Source organism: Vidua chalybeata, chromosome 2 (assembly GCF_026979565.1).
Source record: "Vidua chalybeata isolate OUT-0048 chromosome 2, bVidCha1 merged haplotype, whole genome shotgun sequence".
NCBI classification, from domain to species: Eukaryota; Metazoa; Chordata; class Aves; order Passeriformes; family Viduidae; genus Vidua; species Vidua chalybeata.
Genome location: NC_071531.1, coordinates 93,484,443 through 93,502,771, shown reverse-complemented (window position 1 = coordinate 93,502,771; position 18,329 = coordinate 93,484,443). Strand labels below are relative to the sequence as shown.

Below are 18,329 nucleotides of genomic sequence, written 5' to 3'. Positions count from 1 at the left end.
GAGTGTTTTTGCTGTGCAAAGCATGCTGATCAATTGCCCTGCAGTTTGAAAAGGACACTTAGGAAAGGGAAGCTTTGCAATTTGTGTATCAAACATTTGCAAATTGCTTCATCTATACAGTGGTATTCTAAGGTAAGTACAGTGACATGGTAGGTGAAAACCCCCTGGAAATACTGTCAGTGTAACACTTCTCTGTTTCATGGTATAATCATATTTTATGAGGATATGACAGTCACATATCCTCATAATGTGAGGATGGACAGACATATATCTCAGAAGTTGATTTTACACTATACTATTTATAGGTAAAAAAATATGTGAAATACATGTTACAGGTACTGAATTTCTCATGCCCTCAAAACCAAGGAAAATTAGTTATTTGCTCAAAATGTGCAAGAAATGTAAGAACTTGATGCTTAGCTAGACAGGGGATCTGAAAATTCTTACTGTCTGTACTTTCTGTACAGTACTTCTGTTGATGGTGATAATGTAACTAGAATGTTTTCCATTGTTCACTTTTTAAATAAATTGCTAGTTCATCATATTTCATGAAATAATAATGTCAGGTTGGGTTTTTTTTTAATTTAATGCATAGAGCCATAATATTTTAAATAAAAATCCTAAGTTTCTCCTGCATACTTGAAACTAGTGGAATGTTTGGTAAATAAATGTGAGACTTAACTTTTCTAAGCATGAAATTTAAATTAAAATTAATTTGTAGAACATACATAAATTGGTTAATTCTCAAGGCATCAGTAGAGCAGACCATTTAGCATCAGCAGTATAGGGAAAAGTGGTTCTAGTTTTACTACTTCATGTAAGCTGCTGTTCCCTGATTTATGGTTTACATCCTGAATTACCAAAAGTTTTCATTAGCATTCTTTGGGTGATTAGTTTTCTTATTTTAATTTTGTATAGATAAGAAAAAACTTACTACTCCAAGACCAAACCCTAAAAAACCTGTGTGCTGGTTCTGGGTGACATAAAGTTAGTTGTTTTCAGAATAGCTGGTTTGGGACTGTGTTTTAGATTTGCCCTGGAAACAGTATTGATAACACGGGTGTTTTTGTTACTGCTGAGCAGTGCTTACACAGCATCAAGGCCTTTCTGCTTCTCACAGAGTTGGGAGGGGACAAAGCTGGGACAGCTGACCCCAGCTCACCAAAGGGAGATCCCAGACCTTAGGCATCACACCCGGTATATAAAGCTGGAGGAAGGAGGAGTGAGGGGGTTTGGAATGGTGGTGGTTGTCTTCTGAAGCAACAGTTCATGTGATAGAGCCTGGCTTTCCTGGGAGATGGCTGAACACCTGCCTGGCTGTGGGAAGTGGTGAATGAATTCCTTGTTTCGTTTTGCTTGCATGTGCAGCTCTTGCTTTACCTGTTAAACTGTCTTTATCTCAAACCATGAATTTTCTCACTTTTACCCTTCTGTTCCTCTTCATTCCACCAGGAGAGAGTTGTGTGAGGGGCTGTGTGGAGCTGAGGTGACAGCTGGGGATAAATCATGGCAATCTGGTGTAACACTGCTGATTTTTTAAGATGTGATGTTAAATGATTTCCTGTTAGGGATCCTGTCTTCTGTTCTTGTAGCCATACCCTCTTGAGGTTAATTTTAATCTAGTTTGCCATGATGCATAATTTTTTAAGCCTTTTGTGTTTAAGAAGGCAGCCAATATTTCATCTGTTGTCTGTCTCTTGAAACTTTTGCAGAGATGGTTGCTTCTCTGCTAATAGATCACTGAAAACAAGGCTTTCTCTAGCTGAGATAGGACCCATAACATTTACATTTAATTGTTTTGTGTATCTTTCCTGTTGTAATTTAGACTGTTGGTATTTTCTTCTTTTAGCTGAACAGTAAGTTTCATTCTCAGTGAATTAGAAGAATTCTTACATTCATGTGTGACATGTAGTTTTATCTGCTTCTTTCTCCTAGCAATTGTATTTTCTGGAGGAAATGTTTTGCTGAGTGCTGGTACATCATGGAGATGAGGTGACTAGGTATATGTTGAGACTTCAAAAGAACACACACATGTACTACAATTCCCTGTAAAAAAGCATTAAAAATACAGTGTTGAAATGAAATTGAAAGTAAGCCCTCATTTTAAGTGATCATATGTTTCATGGGGATCAGATGTAGAAGTATTTCCCTTCAGTGTTTCTAGATTGATGCTTGTCTCATTTTAATGTTCTCATACTTTTGAAAGAAAAGCAAGAGCAGAGAATATAGCTCTCTGTTAATATCCTAGGTGAAAATCTTGTACATCAATAAAATTGTTGTGGTTTTTTTTTCTTTTTATAGGCTAATTGGTTGAAATTAACTTCAAATCTGCTTATTTTGAGTTCACATAAAAATGTGTGAAAACATAATTGGTCTTATTTTGAAAAAAAAAGTAACAGTTTGTCAAGGTCTGATCATCTCAAATTTGTCTAAATTTATTACTGTAGTAATGAAGAAGCTGCAGATGATGGTTTTTGGTTGAGGTATACTGTCAGTGTAATTCTAGATCAAGGATAATAAAAGCATTGAAGTATTTTGTCTGGAATTGGTCTTTGCAGTTTCCTCTTAGCTGATAGTGCTGCCACATCATTTCTCTGGTAGGCAGGCAGTCCTTGACCATGTCATGTGTACCTTAATGATTTATAGTGTTCTTGTAAGAATATCATGTGCCAAGCCAGTATATATCCATGAAAACTAAAAACAAAAACAACAACAAAAAAAACCCCCCAAAAAAAAAAAAAAACCAAAAAAAAAAAAAAAAAAACCAAAGAAAAACCCAAACAAAAAAAATCAGTTGTACTTTGAGTCTGTTTAATGATGGTAAATTTTTTGTTTTGTTTTGTTAATCCAATCTAAACTACACATTTTTAAAAGCCTGAATTCTATTGGTCACGTTGTTAAACCTCTTTCTAAATTGCTAACAGACTAAGAAGTACTGCTTTAGCTTACTGAGTAAACATTTGCTTATTTCTGAGGGATGTATTGTATCATGAACAAATCAGTCTTAGTCATAGGCCCATAATCCTGTGTGGCTGTTGCATTATTCATGATACTTTTAATATTTTTTTTCTTTATTTTTTAGTCCTAGGTCTGTGTAGCCTGTATTATAGGGTATAATAGTCTATGAGAAGTCACTGAACAGCTTATCCCACATCTTGCTCTTAACCATTAATAGTTTCTGTAGGCTCATGAACCTGGCTTGGGAGTGGATGGACTTTATTACTTTCCCCCATTTAGCATTTTTCCTGATAGCCTTTAAGATGGATACAGTGCTTTACAGGGACTTTGACAATAAAAGTCAAGACATGGAATGGTCTGCCCTGGAGCAGGTCAGGTCTGTATGTCTGAGCTGCATTTGTGGCTCTTTGCAGCCATTTGCTGCATGTGCTAAATACTCAATGAATATTTAGCATTATTCTTCACGTTATGGAGACTGCTTATGGCAGTGCAGCAAAAATTAATTATATAGGATTATAAATTGAATTTTGTATGCAGTATGTGGATGGCAGAGCATTGTGTTTCATTCTGTTACTGCTTTGTTCCTGCAGTCTAAACTGAGTTCTTGTTTCTAATAATTAATTCTTAGGTGCCTTTCTTGGTCCTAGGTGTAGGTCCTCTTAGATGAGAAGCAACAGGTGGAGGTTGCAACATGGAAAACTTGTATTGGATAGTGGCTTGTGTAATCTCATCCTTTGAATATTCAAAACTTATATGGGCAAGGCACTGAGCAATAAGGTCATGATACTGCTTTGAGCAGAGGTTGGACCATATGATCTCCAGAGGCCCTTTCTGACAGAAGTTACACTGTTGTAAGTAATGGAGTGAGAGCAGTGTCCAGGATATCAGAAGAGTTAGCCCTTACCTATCAGAGCAGAGTTTTAAATCACTAATGAAAGTGCTGCCTGGCCTCAGGGTGTTGGATGCTGGCTGTGATGCTGTTCTTATTCTCAGGTGGATGCTAAGTTTCTGCCTTTAACTAGCAGGAAAACTGGCTGTACCCTTTATTCTGGTTATGTTGTTTCATAGCCATGTTGGCAAATTGCTCACAGGTTCCTGACAACACCTTTAGTTGCTCCCCTTTTCTCTCCCTAAGTGTCCATTTGTTAGCTGTATTGTTTTTCCAGAACTAGAAAATAATACCATATATTAGTACTTATCTAAAGTAATTTTTTTATTTTCTGTTCAAACACAAATTATTATTGATGCTCACTAAATTGCAGAATTGAAATTTCTGCATCTATTCATCCCCAACACGCTAGGAATAATATAGGGCTGTCTTGTAAAAAGTCTTTAAGGGGGTAATTCATCATGTCTTTTGTCTAGCTCTAGCCCTTTGGTGAAAGATATTTGAAAAAGGAAATGAGTGAATATCAAAATGTAGTATGCAGAAATAGTAAGTAAAATTTGGATGCTAGCATGACGAAGTATGGAGATTTGTTAAAAAAGGTGTAATAACATCCACAAAGTGTGCATTTTATCTGAATGCTCTGTAGTTCTCAGTATTTCATAGAGCATATGAGATGCACAGAATGAGTGCAAAAAGTGGAACAGATATTCTGAATAGCAACATTGTCTGCAGTTACGTGTATTTGAATTTTAATACATTAGAGGCTGGGATGGTTACCTAATATTTGCTGAAACTGTTTTCTTTTACTGTTTTCTTTTACTGTTGTAACTTCCCCCCCCCCCTTTTTTTGTTTATTCTTGAATTGCTTTTTTCTCATCTGAGTCCTGTGTGTTTGTTAGTGCAGTTGTCTTCATAACTTTAGATCCATCTCCTTCCCTTTTCTTCCCTTCATTATAAACTTGTACAGAGAGCTAGACCTTATTCTCTAAGTTTTTAAATGCCTCTAGTCCAAACCCTTGCTTGATTTAGAAGTTGAGCATATAGTACCCCACCCCATAAGCTGTCCTTTTGAGTCTTTTCTGTTACAAGTAGTGTTTTGTGTCATAGTATATTTGTCTTTATACTTTTTTTCCTCCTTAAGTTTGCAGTATCTTCTTGTGTTTTTAAAACTCATGCTTTTGTTCCAGAATTACAGTCTGTGTTTTGGTGGATAGTTAGGTCTTTGCTATAATTTTGCTAATTAAAGTTATTTAAAATAGAGCTAAAATCTGTCATCTTTCATTGAAAGTTCCTAACAGGGAATAGTTTATTACTTATCTCTTATCTCCAAATCTTTAAGTCTGCTCTCATCACGCCCCTATTGCTTCCTTAGTCTCCCACCCATATTTTTCTTCAACTTGATTCTGCTTGTGTCTCAACTCAAATTTAATTTTGCATTTGTTTTTCGTGTGAATGTGCATTGGTAAGAAAGGTCAACACTTCCCCCTTTAAATCTCATTTTTACTTTTAAAACCCTGTTGTTGTACTTGCTTATCTTTACATCCTGTTATGATGTCTGTCATCTGTGTTCAGGTGCTAGGATGATGTATCAGAGTGTGTGGGTCTTTTTATTTTCTGGTTAAAATATTTATTTCTTGATTTGAACAGTAACTTTAGAGTGCATGACAAGATGACTGGTACTGTATTTGTAGTGCATAACATTGGCATTGGTGCCTATCATGTTCTCTTCAAAGGACTAAATATTGCCAAAACTCAAAACTGATCCTCTGAGCTTTCATGGGGATGATGGTGAAACTGCAGGGTTCTTTCTCTGTATTAAGTTCATCCCCTTAAGATGTAATTAGATCACTTGGAGTGTTTCATGTTGTCCTTTTTTTTTTTCGCCTTAACCTGCTTTTTAACACAAAGTCATACTTAATAGTGCAGAAAAATTCAGTCAAAGAAAAAATTGGCACCTCTTCTCCATCTGTTGCCATCCATCAGTCCGTCTATTTCAGGGGGAGTTGTTTTGTTTCTTTTCTCAGTTTCGAATTGTGAAAGATGAGATATTTATGGCATCTAGAAGAGGTTGAAACAGCTTGTTTTTCACTTGTTCAGAAAGTAGATGTTTCATAGTAGGCACAAGTATATTCAGAACACATATGTTTTAAACAGTATATTCAGGATTGATTTCTTTAATGTTGATCAACATAGTCTATGACTAAGGAGCCAAATTAGGACATTTAAATCATAAGATATTAATGACTTATAAGATATTTAATGACTTACAAATGAACTAGGCAGGACAAAGATCAGTATAGTCATCTCACCTGAGATTTCTATGGAGTAAATGGACTGCCGTTTGAAACTGAATTGCTGTTACCTCAGGAACATGGGGATTTTGGTGGGTGTGTTGTTTGGGTTTTTAACCTTGGAAAGCAAAGTGCTTGCACTTTGCCATGTATTTGATTAAATGAACAGCTTCTAAAGGCATGCTTTAATGAGACCAATTGTATGCTATTCTCTGTGTACTGTCTAGATCAAGGTCTTTTGTGTCTGGACTATAACAGGACAGCAGTCTGACTGATAATACATTTCACAGAACTGTATATACATCACTCCTGTATAAAGATTGGACCAGCTTTTTGAGCATTGTGATAGATTAGTTTATTTTATAAAGGTACTTAAATCTCACCACCAGTGGCAATGCTGTTGAGAGACAAAAGAACAGTAAGTACTGAGTTACTTCAGATTTAATTCAGTTAGTAGGCTCTTTACTGATTTGGGGCAGAGAGAATTAATTTGCAACACTAATGTGTAAACATTTCTTACAAATAATTTATGGTGAATTTTCTTGCTGTGAGGCAGCCTGATATGGTGCTGCTGAAGGTACCCACATGTTCCCACCAGCCACTTCTTTGTCTTAGCTAGACCCTTTTTTTTACTTCTTGCTTTGGAGAGTTACATAAGCATAACAACAAAGTATGTACTTATTTTCTTTTGATGCAGGGTCAAGGCAGGTGAATCCACCCACAAGGAGAGTGGTAGAGCCAGCAAAAGACCATAGTGGAAGTGCAAGGGTATCATCTGGTGACAAAGACTGTTTCTTCAGCAGCAAAGTGCTAAGTTGAATACTCAGCTGTCTAATGGCATTTCAGCTTTCAGGAAACCCAGTAATGCTGGCAAGTTTTGTGTTTTTTTCCAGGTGCTTGATCACCTGATAATATAAAGCAATTTTCCATTTGGTTTGTAGAACTAGATCTTTATCACTCATTTCAGTGCTAAGGGCAAGATATGTAACAAAAAGGCTGGTACCTTGGCTTTTTTTTTTTCATTCCAAAATTATAACTTCAATTTTTAGTTGTTTCTGAAGCAAAATTAGGTCATAAGGAATTCAAGAATGTACTTGGACTTACCAGATGGGGAACGTGAAGTGTGTCCCAGTAAATGCCATCTTAGGCAAGCTGCTCTGCTGTAATTTTTATGTTGAAAACACAGTCCAGAGACTTTGGAGATTAATGATGGCATACATTTCTGAAAGACCATGTACCTCATTGCTAAATGTCATTCAGAAATGGATTTTAAATTTATCTCCATCTTGCCTGATGATTAGGAAACATTTCTTTACTGGTTGTCAAGCACTGGAACAGGCTGCCCAGGGAAATGGTAGAGTCACCATCCCTAGGGGTATTTAATAGACATGTAAATGTGGCACCTGGGGACATGGTTTAGTGATGGACTGAGTTAATGGTTGGACTCAATGATCTCAGATACTTTTTCCAACCTAAATGACTCTATGATTCATTACAGCAGTGACTGCAGGCATGTTTCTATATCAAGCAGACATCAGCTTAGATGCATGCTGGAGGTGAAGTCTGTACAACTGCAAATAAGTCAGTCTTTTGGTTTTGCCATTTTTCAGCAAAATGGGACTAATTGCTTTAGATTAATTAGTTAGTGTGTTCTACTTCAGTGAAAGTGCATTTGTTTCTCCAGTTGAAAGTGTTGTCTGAGCACAGACTCTCAATCAAGCTGGTCAGTGCTACTTTGAGCAGTAGGGTACAACCTTAAAGTCATATGTAACAAAGTTATGGCAAAAAGCTTTTAGTATGGTCTAAACAGTAGGCTGAGAAATTTAAAAGTGTTACAGAAGGGGAATTCCTATTTCAATGAAGATACCATTATATTTTTTCAGGTTTTTTTTATTACTAACCAGGTTTCTAAATGCATAATATGTAGCAAAATTTAAATACCAGCTGAAATAGCACCTTTTTTCTTTTCCTTTTTGCATGAGTTGTAAGCCTTTAATAACAGCTCACCAGCAAATGTCTCTGTAAAAAAGAGAAGTCTGTATCCATGCTGGTTCTTGCATTTTCTCAGTGGTTGTGTGCCATATGGTTTTACAGTAGGAGAAACTCTCAAAAGGCATGTAGGTGGACTAAAAGAGGAGAAGCTATATTAATCTTATGAAAACTAGTAGACAATCTGCTTAAGTGAATGCAAAAACTTTAACATGATATGAGGTTATACCCTAAGCAGGAAATTTTAGCTATGCCATCACAGTGCATTAGAATATTTCCTTGGAGTAGTATTTTCTTAGAATTAATTGAAATACAAAAGTTACCTGGAACCATGAAGTATAATACATTTTATTATTCTACATTTAATAGTTCATCACTTTCTTTTTTGCTTTAGTCCTTTCTTTAGGAAATTCAGATCTTTAGAAAACTAATTTCCTTGAACTGTTATAAAACCTCCATATTTCCAAAGCACAGAAATTACATAGTTGTATTTATGATTAAATGTTGAATATCACTATTCATGGTCATATCCAGATATGCTAAATCATCATCCTGGATCAACATTTGCATTTGTTCTTACTTTGACATGCAACAATTTCAATGCAGTTATAGCTGTTACTTTTTCTGGATCATCCAAGGGATTCTTTTCCCATTTTTTGGTGGATGTGGTTTTTTCTTGCATTCTAAAGTGAATCCCATCTGCTGGGATTTTCCTTCCTGATTCAGAATTAATAGTAAGGAGACTAAGAAAGTGTGCAGACCTTTAAGACTTTCCCCCTCATTTCTGCAATACCCTTTGATGCAACATCCCAGCTTAAGAAAGTTTCTGTCAGCACTGTCCTGAAAGTGTTGTCAGATGTGTCAGGGGATAGACATCAGAAACATGCTTGCACCAGTATTAGGGAAGTTAATTTCCAGCAGCACAAGTACAAATTCACATCTGGGAGAAGTGATAAGCAAAGTTTAGCTACAATAATATCAAGGGTTGAGAAATTCATTGCTTTCCTGTGCCAGTGCTGACATGGATACTTTGATTGTCATTTATGCAGTTGTTCTGGCAGCACAAGGACTTTTAGGTACAACAGTAAATTCTTCTTGTAATTAGTGCACAGGTCTGATGTTTAATTCCCCACTACATTAAAAACAGTTAAAATTGGGACATTTCACTGGTAAGGGGTTTATGAATCTGAAAACTCCAGAGAATTTTCAAGTTATGAATTTTCTTCACCAAAGTAGAAAGTTAATGTCAAGATTTAAGATATAATTGTGGATTAGTATATGATTTCTGCATAAGTGGGGTATATGTAAGAAAGTAATCTCTCCAGCTACAATTTCAGGTACTTCACTTTGATATCATTTGTTTTAATAGACAAATAAGATCTATTCAATCCTTTAACTTTGGTATCCTATGTCTCTTTTTCTGGAGAGATAGGAGGAGACATGTTGTTGACTATGGAGTGTATTGTGAACAGAATTCACCATGGTTTGGACATTCCCATGTAAACCACAGGGCACTGTATCAAAAATACAGAGATCTTGAAAAGGAGAAGTCAGTTTCCATTACTTCATTACCATAAGGCACTGTATCAAAAATATACAGATCTGGAAAAGGATAAGTCAGTTTTCATTACTTGGAGAAAAGTACCATTTGGACTTAAATGCCAACAGTTGAAGAAAATCCCATTTCTTAGTAGGATTTCTTATCTGGATGCTGTTATAGAGAAATAAAATTTTGGATCGCTATGGAGATCTGTAGTGCCCCTTGCAGCAATATCAAGGCACTAAGACTTTTGAATCCTGTTGCAGTCAACAAACTTCATTGCTATGCTGAGAAGGCTGTTGCTGCTGTCCTTTGCACTCAGAGAATTAGGAAGGTTTGTGTTGTAGAGTTCAAATTAAGGAAAAACTTATAAGAGACTAACAGTGAATAAATTTAAGAATTAATAAAGAGTAAGGATAGATTCCCATAGGATTCCCATTAGGTCCCAGGCTGCCTCCTAGTGATCAGTTTTCCCTCTACATTGACAGTCACCCTTTTATGGTTTGTTTTGTATTGTTTCTCTCAAGATTTCAGAATACAGCATTTAATAAAGCAGGTAATTTTACATACACATTCCCCAAAATCAACTAATTTTACCCTATAATTCTAGCTTCTGCTTTGCTTTAGTGTGTTATGTGAAGTACCATCCCAAACAAAGGCTTTCAGAAAAGTGAAGAATTACAGAAAAGGAACAGGTCTTTGGTACAGAGATTTATCAATCAAACTTAGCTCTGAAAACCTCATCTCTCTGAAGAACTGAAAAGGGAGATATTAGGTTTCTGGACGGAATCCTAGACTGGGTTTTTCTTACAAGTTTTCATTTCAGGATTAGCTGGTTGATGGGCCAAAGTCAAGATTTCAGAGAAGTCGGGGTTGCTTTCTTTTAAATTTGATGAGAAATTCAGACAAAATAAATAAGATGTTCTGAAAAGAGCTACAAAATTAACTGTAAACATGTAATTTTTCCTACAGCATCTTCATTTTTCCACTTGTATTATTTTGTTGGTAATAAAGTATGAAATATTTCTTCCAAATATGTATGATTCAACACTTCATATACTGAGCAGTAAATATCAGAGTTGCTGTAGTCACTGTAACTTTACATTATTTGGATTTTGGTTAGTATGTTTTGAAATTGAGTATTTGATGTAAATGGATGACATTATCCTTTACTTTGTACCTTTCAGCTCCACATGGCATTTACTGAAATTTCAGAATAGCACCAGCTTTTCAGGATCTATTATTCAAACATCATGCTAGAAAGGCACTGTGTTTCCAGAAACACAATGTTTGGTCTAATGATGGTTTGTGATACTTTTTGTAAAGCAAAGTTATTGAGACGGCAGCTGGGTTCACTTAAATGGATTTAAATGTTCAGGATTGAACAGGATCATTGAACATGATCAAATTGTATTGATTAAGCATTTGTTTAACCAATAGAAGGTGTTATCTGAGATATTATCAGTTGAAAAATGCAGATAGTCTGTGTTTGATCATCATAATAACATAAAGTACCTATTCTTCAGCTTGATCATGGTGAATACATTATTGCTCTAACTTAGTGGGGGCTTGGTTTTTTTATTTTTTGGGGGTTTTACATTTGATCTTCTTTGTTTTCACATAGGGAGACAATTTTAAGCAAGAACCCCGGATACCTGTTAATAAAAGCAAAGCAGAAGAAAAAGAGAAAAAGAAGCAAAACAATGAAAAGTAATCGTGCAGAAATTACGAAGAAAATGTTATGTGGAGTAGCTCATCATCCAATTCCAGGTGACCATGATGGATCAGAAAGCGAAGAGGATGACCTGGGAGAAGAAAACAAAAAATCATTGTGTACATTCAGCAAAGGCCCAGAGGATCCAGTAACAATTTGTGAAGAGCAGCCTAAGAGTAGTGATGAAAGCCTAAAAGAAGCCGCAGGAGTTTCAAGAGAGAGTTTTCTGGTCACTGTGCCTGAGGTCTCAGTGATGTCAAATAGTGCATGGAAAAATGAATTGCCTGTAGAAAGTGACAGTTTGCTTTTAAGAGATGTAAAACCTTTTTGTACTGAAAACCTAACCAAAAATGCATTAGATGATGAGGAAACAAAGCAAAGGCACAATCTCTGCAGTTTCCTAGCAATAAGCAATGATGAAAATTCCATCCAGGAAACAGAAGGCATTTCTGAAGACTATGATATGTCATTGCTAACCACAGAAAACAAACTGGGATCATGTCAAATTACATGTGAACCTGACTTGGAAGCGAAGCTGGTAAGTTTAAACAGTGAAGAAAATGAAATCTCTCAGTGTTGCAATTCAAATGTACTTGATAATGTGCCTGATAACACAGACGGCAAATGTCCTTTAAAAGCAGAAGAAACTAGGTCAAATGCCTGGGCTTTTTTTTCAATTAATATATCTACTGAGGAGTGGCAGATGGGCTTCAATACTCAAGTTTCTCTCTCTCCTTGCTCTGAGGATAAATGTGTAAGTGAACAAAGATCTCAAAAAGTGAGGAAACCTGAACAGACTCACACAAACAGTTCAGCAGAGCTAAACTGCTATCAGTCAAATGAGGAATTGGTAAAGGAAAACTATCATGAAACAGAAACTGAGGAAGTTGGCAATGTAATAAGCAATGGTGTGTCCGCATCTCCAACTGGTGAAGTGCACTTTGATTCCCTAGTGGAAGCCAGGGCTGCCTTCATGCAGGGTTCGAGTGAAGCAGATATGCCAATAAATTATGCTACACCAATTACACTGAAGAGGAAGAGATACAGGAGAATTGTCAACTTAGCACCAAAGTTTAACCTACCAAGACAGATCTTTGCTCATACAGAGGAAGGGGAGGACATCCTGATAAGAGAAGATGTTCCCCAAAATAATGTTTTAGAAGTGAGGCAAAAATACTTTCTAAGCAAGAACTGTGAAGAAGCACATGAACAGGACCATGCATTGCAGGAATATTCCTCACCCACTCCGGATGCAGGTGCTCTGTTACATAATATTTCTTACATTCATTCAGGACAATGTTCTCCTATATCAAAATATGCCTGCAGAGTTTGGGTAGATTCCAAAACAAAGGAGGTGCAAGCTACAACTCTTCAGCAACAACAGATAGTTAATAAAAAAGAAGATGAGGTTGAACATGTTTCTTCAGCGGTTACAAACGGCCAGCCAGATAATTTATCTTCTGTTAAAGTTGTTTCTGAATATCTAGAAGATTCTACTCCATTGGCAAGCTGCAGTGAAAATGCTAATGGAGCAGATGACTCTGAGCCACCAAAGACATCACAACTTGAAGATTATCAAGATGCAGATGTGAAATGCAGTTTTCTGGGACTTCCCTTATCATTAGGATTTGCTTTTCAACTTGTGCAGCTCTTTGGTTCTCCAGGTCTTCCACTGGGTATAATGCTTTTCTTACTACTCCTATGTAAAATAAAAAAAAAACACAATCCCCTCAAAACCACAAACAAAAAACAAAGCACTCCCTCCAAACCAAAAAACAAATGAAAAGACTATGGTTAAAAACTAATTTTTATTACAGTTCTTAGTTAAATATTAATGCTGTTGAAACAAATCACTGCTATTTTGGTGATAGTTTTTAGTTTGTACCTAAAATCCTCAGTCTCTGTCAAAGGGGCTTTTGGTTTGGCCTTGTATTTGCAGTCTTTTTAGTAACAAAAATTGACTAAATCCTTGCTTGCTGAATTTTTAATATATCCTAGTAAGACTTTTCTGTGTTGATTACAGAACTAAATGATGTTTTAATGCATCCTACTCAGTAAGATTTTACTGTGATGATTATGGAACTAAATGAAAATGTGGTACAAAATGCGTGCACTTATATAAAGGCTACATATTTGGTTTTCTATTCCAGATAGTGACATTTTTTTTATTTTAATAGAGTTTTCATACACTCTTATGTGGCTTAGATGCTGTTGAAAAACTTCCCCAAAATCTAATTTAGTTTGAAATTGAATATCAAGCTTACAAGATGTGTTCTGATAGTGAATGTCTTCTTTTTAAGTGTGCCTGATTAATAAGTGTCCCGGTGATGTATACTTACCTTCCAGAGCTCCAGATGTCTTATTTTTATACTTTCAGTTTAATACTTCTAAGTTAGCAGGTAAAAGATGAGCAGTCCTCAAAGGAATTGAATGTGCCAGCCATCATTTCCCAGTATACTTCAGGCTAATGTAATCCCACAGAGCTGTAACCAGTGAAAACAACAGAGTTTTGTTTGAAAGTCACCCTAGAACATCTGCTGAAAGAGCCATATTTCCTGTGCATAGTGTTTTTCAGCTTCTTGGGTCCAAAATTAGTGGAGAAACTGTAACTTTCATTTAGCCATCAAACAGAATTAAAAAATACAGGGCAGCTTTTCAGTATACCTTTACATTTATTTTTTTTTCAGTAGAATTTAAAGTTAAGCATGAATTTTCATATGAAAATTTTAATCTGACAGCTGAGGAGCAGCTTATGTCATTTTATCTGCTCAAACTGACCTCAGGATTCTTTGTTGTTTTTTAAAATTGACGGCAATGCCACCTGCCAGAACAGTGATGCAAATCATAGGAAGCATTATTTGGCTTTAGGTCCCTAAAGGGGGACCTAAAGGACTGCTTTACCTAAATCTGGCACCACACACCAAAGAACTTGCCATATAGAGCTGAAATTAAGAAAGGGAGTAGTGCTGATGTCCTCAGCTGTTACATACAAAACATGTTTCTTCTCCAAACTTGGTTAATCTTTGTATTTGTGATCTTAAATGTCATAATCTTAGAGGGAGTTGGCCATGACTTGAAAACAGGCATCTTCCATGAAAGAAAAAGAATAACAAGGCATTCAGAAACACTCAATAGGTTAGTGAACCAAATGTCCTTCTTCTCTGAGTCAGTAACAGGTGACATTTTCTGGAGTTTAGGTGAGTTTGCTTTGGAAATAACCTTCAAGAAATACAAATCCACCCCAATATCTCTCGGGAGCTCTGCCAGCTTGTGATTGCTGACTGCTGGGGTTTTCCCACCAGAACTGTGCCTGACTGACCATGTTCTCCTTTGTTATTATTTTCCTACAATTCCAAAAGTTGTCCTGCTTTCTTTTTTTTTTTTTTTTTGGGGTATACAGTACATTGACAGGCAACTATTTATTGATGCACACATTTGAGTGGTATTAGTTTACAACACTTGGAATTGCAGTCAGTCTTTATTGAAATTATTTTGGAGGGGAAATTTTTGGTAAATAAATGAATAAATGTCTTTATTTATAAATGGAAGACTTAATTACATGTCTTGCTTGTATGATTCTTATATAAGACCAGAATATATTTCAGACAGTTTTCCTATAAAGAACCTCTTTTCAGCTTCTTAAACAGTGTTACAGTTAAACATTTTAGGAAACACCTTCTCTACTGATAGTGCACAAATTCTTATAATCGAGCATTTTAAATTTTAAAGGTTGTCAGTTAAGTTAAATTTAATTTAATGGCTGAAAACTTTATTTTTCTTGTGTGTGCCTATTTTTATGGGAGTATGTGTGGGAAATGAAAGTATGGTAGGAAAGTCTTTGTCTAAATAAAGAAATGAAACCCAAATCTCCTTCCCCCTCTTTCCCCTCTTGTGCACTGGCCTTAGAGTCCAGAAATTGTGAATTCTGATTTTACTGCTGGCTCATTTGAATATCTGCTTTTTAAAAAAAATTATATAAATAACATGTGCAAAAATCATAGTTCAGTGATATATTTTGGCTGTGGAGAAATCTGAACACTCAACTGCAAAAAATATTTTCTTCTGCAGAATCCTTGTTGCCAGATGATTATATAGTTCCCCTTGACTGGAAAGTTTCAAAGATGATCTATTTACTGTGGAAGACCTCTGTGGAGGTATGAATTTTAGGGGATTTTGGAAGGCTTTCCAATATTTTAGGTGCAAAGGGGAATTCGTCAGTTCTTTGTTCGTAAATTTACTTTAATATCCACAACGAGGAGACAGATGTATTTTGTCCTCTTCTGAGTATTTCTAAACCAGCTCATTGGCATGGTAGGATTCAGGTTTTAAAATATCAACTTCAGAAGTGTGAGCAACTACTAGTTAAAAAAGGGTGAAAAAACTTTGATACCTGTGTCTTGACCTAACCTATGTTCATTAAATACAAGCTACCATCATTCAGATATTTTCTGTCTTATAGTTTTCTCTCATCATCTGAGCAGATCTCATCCTCCATCACCTCTACTAGAGCTGCAGCAGAAAAGTTATTCTGCGTGACTGTGGGCAAATTAATTCTCTTTGTCTAGCTGGAAAGTGTTAACTTACAAATTACTTTTTTTCCTTGTCCGGTAGTGGAAATCAGGAAAGTCCTGATTACAATGAACTACTAATTATAAAAATAAGAGCATGGACTTTGTTCTTACCCAAAATAACATCTCTTGTCAAGTACTTTCTTTTTGCTGGACTATTGTTATCTATTTTAGGAAAAACAGAAAACAAACGGATTGCAGAAGGAAGATGGCTTGACTAGTAAGTCTATTCTGTGATACAAAAACTGTATAAAATTCTTCTTATCAAAGGGTTTTTCATTACCAGTGAGTGATAACACTCCTCTTCATGCAAAAGCACAATGATGGGATAAATTAATTTATGCTGCCATTGATCATGTCCATGGTCCACAGAGCTATGGTTGCTGTCATCACTTCATTTTTCCTCATCTAAGTGCTAAAATTGCCTTATAAAGTTTCCTACATTGAAATATTCCAGTAATTAGTTCAAGTTTATCCATTCAAGATCAAAATGGTATTTAGCATGATATAGTCTTTCTTGAGACTTAACTTCCTTGAAAGGTTGAGTATCTTCAAGTTAATTAAACTTCATTATCACTAAAAGTTGGCAGCATAATAATAGAACCATGGAATTATTTAGGTTGGAAAAGGCCTATAAGATCATTGACCCAACCATTAACTCAGCATTGCCCAAGTCTGTCCCTCAGTGCCACATCTATCTGCTTTTTGAACACTTTCGGAGATGATGATTTCACTGTTTCTTGGGGACCCTGTTCCAATGCCCAGCCACCCTTTGTGAATAAATTTTTTCTAATATCCAATCTAAACCTCCCAAGTGCAACTTGAGGCCATTTACTCTTGTTCTGTCATTTGTTGCCCAGGAAGAGACCAACCCCCACCGGGCTGCACCCTCCTTTCAGGCAGTTGTAGAGAGCAATAAGGTCCCCCCTGAACCTCCTTTTCTCCAGGCTAAACACCCCCAGCTCCCTCAGTTGGTCCTCTTCAGATTTGTGCTCCAGACCCTTCCCCAGCTCCATTGCCCTTCTCTGGACATGCTCCAGCACCCCAGAGTCTTTTTGTAGTGAGGGGCCCAAAACTGAACCCAGAACTTGAGGTGTGGCCTCACCAGTGCTGAGTACAGGGGGACAATCACTGCCCTGGTCCTGCTGGCCACACTATTGCTGATAGTGTACCATTGGCCAGGAAGCCATTGGCCTTCAGCTGGCTCATGTTCAGCTGCTGTCAAACAGCACTTGAGGTCACACACCTGGGCAGTAAGAGATATCAGGGTTCATGTGAAGCTCTGGACTCCTGCATGCATTAATTCCTGCAGTCTGGAGGTTATGGGATAAGGTTGTTTGTTGTCTTTTTCCATTATTTCCATATTAATGCACTACAATTTCACAGGTTCTGTAACAAGTTTAAAAATACACTACAGTAGTTCCCTGAAAGCTGGTAGAATTTGCTGTCTAAAATAGGAGAGAAGTTTCTGTGTTTTAGAAGAAAGGCTGCTTTTGGAGAGGCAGCGTAAGAATGGGAATAGACACACGCATGCATGGGTGTTGTCTCTCACTCCCCACCCCTTATGAGAAACAAACCAGAAAGATTTCATTTATTTTATAGGCCCTTTAGGAGGCAAAAATCAAGAGGATTCTGAAAAAAATAAAAACTTGTTCTAGAAATACTCTATCCTGACACAACAGAAATGACAGACTATGTAAGGTAATTTCAGGTGGTTTTGGCTACAGTTTGTAATTTCTTTATTTTTAGATGATTTTATTAATCTTGAAGATATAAATAAAAATCACCAAGAGAATCAAGACTCTTCTGAAACACTATCAGACATGGAGCTATGTCAAGATGTGATAGAGAAGAACATCATAACCTGCACTGGCTGTCTGGATGCTGCATTTCATCAGTCATGAGTGACTGTCTTAAATTCTGCATGAAAAAACAGGTAATCAGTCACCTTTTGAATGTTTCACTCTTTTATTATATTTGACCAAATATCTAAAGAATATTGTTTGTTATAATGTTTAAGGTCCGTTTAGTACCCTCCAATTTACTTGGGTTTTGAGTTAGGGTTGAGGATTGTTTGGATATTGTTTCTTTCAAGCCTGAATGGGGAAAAGAGAAGGCAGTATTTTGTTATTAAAGCCATATGATTTTATTTTTTCTTCTGAAATCTAAAACATGTGTGGTGAAGTGAAAGCAGCAGGGTAGGATGCCTAAGAGGTGGAATTTATTCCCATTTTGGTTGCTGTGGCAATCTGTTGTGAGTCATCACAGTCCTACTTTCCTTGTCTTTTCAGCATGGAGAATAATGCTGGCTCCATTAAGGGTCTAATTATGAAAAGAACTCTATGAATAATAAAACAGTATTTCACCAAATTATGAAGAA

At 36.3% G+C, this 18,329-nt stretch overlaps 2 protein-coding genes across 5 annotated transcripts in view; both read left to right on the top strand.

Moving 5' to 3' along the window:
• Positions 1-4,416: 4,416 nt before the first annotated feature.
• LOC128783746 (uncharacterized) lies at positions 4,417-12,016 on the top strand. The gene is made up of 3 exons (XM_053934774.1): positions 4,417-4,424; positions 11,292-11,919; positions 11,999-12,016. The coding sequence occupies exons 1-3, from the start codon at positions 4,417-4,419 to the stop codon at positions 12,014-12,016; spliced, it is 654 nt and encodes a 217-aa protein (XP_053790749.1).
• Positions 12,009-18,329, top strand: part of N4BP2L1 (NEDD4 binding protein 2 like 1) — a 24,966-nt gene continuing 18,645 nt past the window's right edge. For 3 of the 4 annotated variants that reach the window (XR_008428781.1, XM_053932794.1, XM_053932788.1), the window contains exons 1-4: positions 12,009-13,057; positions 15,450-15,535; positions 16,124-16,169; positions 17,699-17,885. Coding sequence is in view for 3 of the 4 variants with exons in the window: in XM_053932794.1 (XP_053788769.1) it covers positions 12,085-13,057; positions 15,450-15,535; positions 16,124-16,169; positions 17,699-17,853 (1,260 nt within the window). In the remaining variant the exon portion in view is untranslated. The remainder of the gene's footprint in view (positions 13,058-15,449; positions 15,536-16,123; positions 16,170-17,698; positions 17,886-18,329) is intronic. The other variant, XM_053932803.1, reaches the window with a different exon arrangement.